This window comes from Pterocles gutturalis, unplaced genomic scaffold, assembly GCF_000699245.1.
Source record: "Pterocles gutturalis isolate BGI_N339 unplaced genomic scaffold, ASM69924v1 scaffold48073, whole genome shotgun sequence".
Taxonomy (NCBI): Eukaryota; Metazoa; Chordata; class Aves; order Pterocliformes; family Pteroclidae; genus Pterocles; species Pterocles gutturalis.
Window position 1 is genome coordinate 5,406 of NW_010122268.1, and position 1,104 is coordinate 6,509.

General features: G+C 53.6%; 1 protein-coding gene across 1 annotated transcript in view; it reads left to right on the forward strand.

Annotated features, from left to right (window-relative positions):
• Positions 1–233, forward strand: part of LOC104464682 (pleckstrin homology domain-containing family F member 1-like) — an 823-nt gene extending 590 nt beyond the window's left edge. The window contains exon 2 of the mRNA XM_010077463.1: positions 9–233. Coding sequence (XP_010075765.1) covers positions 9–233 — 225 coding nt within the window. The remainder of the gene's footprint in view (positions 1–8) is intronic.
• The last annotated feature ends 871 nt before the right edge of the window (positions 234–1,104 follow it).

Consider the following 1,104-nt stretch of genomic DNA (forward strand, 5'->3'; position numbering starts at 1 on the left):
CCCCCAAGCCCCTGCGGGTCTGCAACCTGTGCTACAGGCAGCTGCTGGCAGAAAAGAAGAAGGAGGCGGAGGCAGAGGGCAGGCAGCCAGAGCCAAGCCGCTCTGCCATCCCAGGCTACGAACCCTCCAGCGGCGATGACAGTGACAAGTCTGATGATGACAAAGCTGACCAGTGGCCAGCAGACACAGAGTTTTACACCTCAGAAGTATCCTGGTCATCTTTCCATAGCTGACCTCCTTGGAAGTCTCTGGGACGCAGACACTGGGAAGCCAACTTTGGGCCTCCAGTGCTTGTCCTTCTTGATGTTTTCTCTGGGGCCATGCCTAGGAAGGTGGATCTTGGCCCCTGTGTGGTGTGTGCATGGGGAGCAGAGATGGGGTTACCCTCTGAGAAAGTATCTCATCCGATGTGAGCATAGAGAACGACAGCTCAGTGAAGAGCACGGAGTGGGGCAGAGACCTGCGGATCAGCCCCGGCCAGATGAGCTCACCCTCAGTGCCTTAGTCTTTCTGTCCGCAAAAATGGAGCAATACTGACTTAGTTTCTCATACGCTTTGAGATCGGCTCTTGGGAGAAAAAGGAGCAAGAAAGCCTGGATTTAAACACACTTGCCTGCTAGCAGTGTGTTCCTTTGTCACAGCAAGGGGCACTCCAGATGGTGTTTTCCACGAGTATTGCATCTACATCAGAGATTCTCACTGCAAGCGTGCCAGCCTGAGGGGACAGCCACTCATCCCTGCACGGTAAGGTCGGCACAGGCCTCTGTCTTTGCACCCAGGTCCCTTGCTGTGGAAATACTAAGGAAGTGGTGCTCTGAATGCATGGAGTTCGTACGAGGCTTGGCATGAGCAGCCTTAGCAAACCGCCAGAGCACTCGGTATGGAAGAAGTCATTTTGGTGGTACTGGGCAAGGAGGGAGGAAGGAGAGAGGAAAGGGACGGGTAAAATTGTACAGGGGAGTGAGATAAGGAAGGAGAGACTTCCTGCAGTTGACTCAACCAAGTGCAGCGCCCCAGATCTCAAAAACAGGCACTTCCACCGGATTGCCAGTAACTCGATGAACTCAAACCAGGTAAAGGATAGCCCAGGGAAGACTTGTTAAA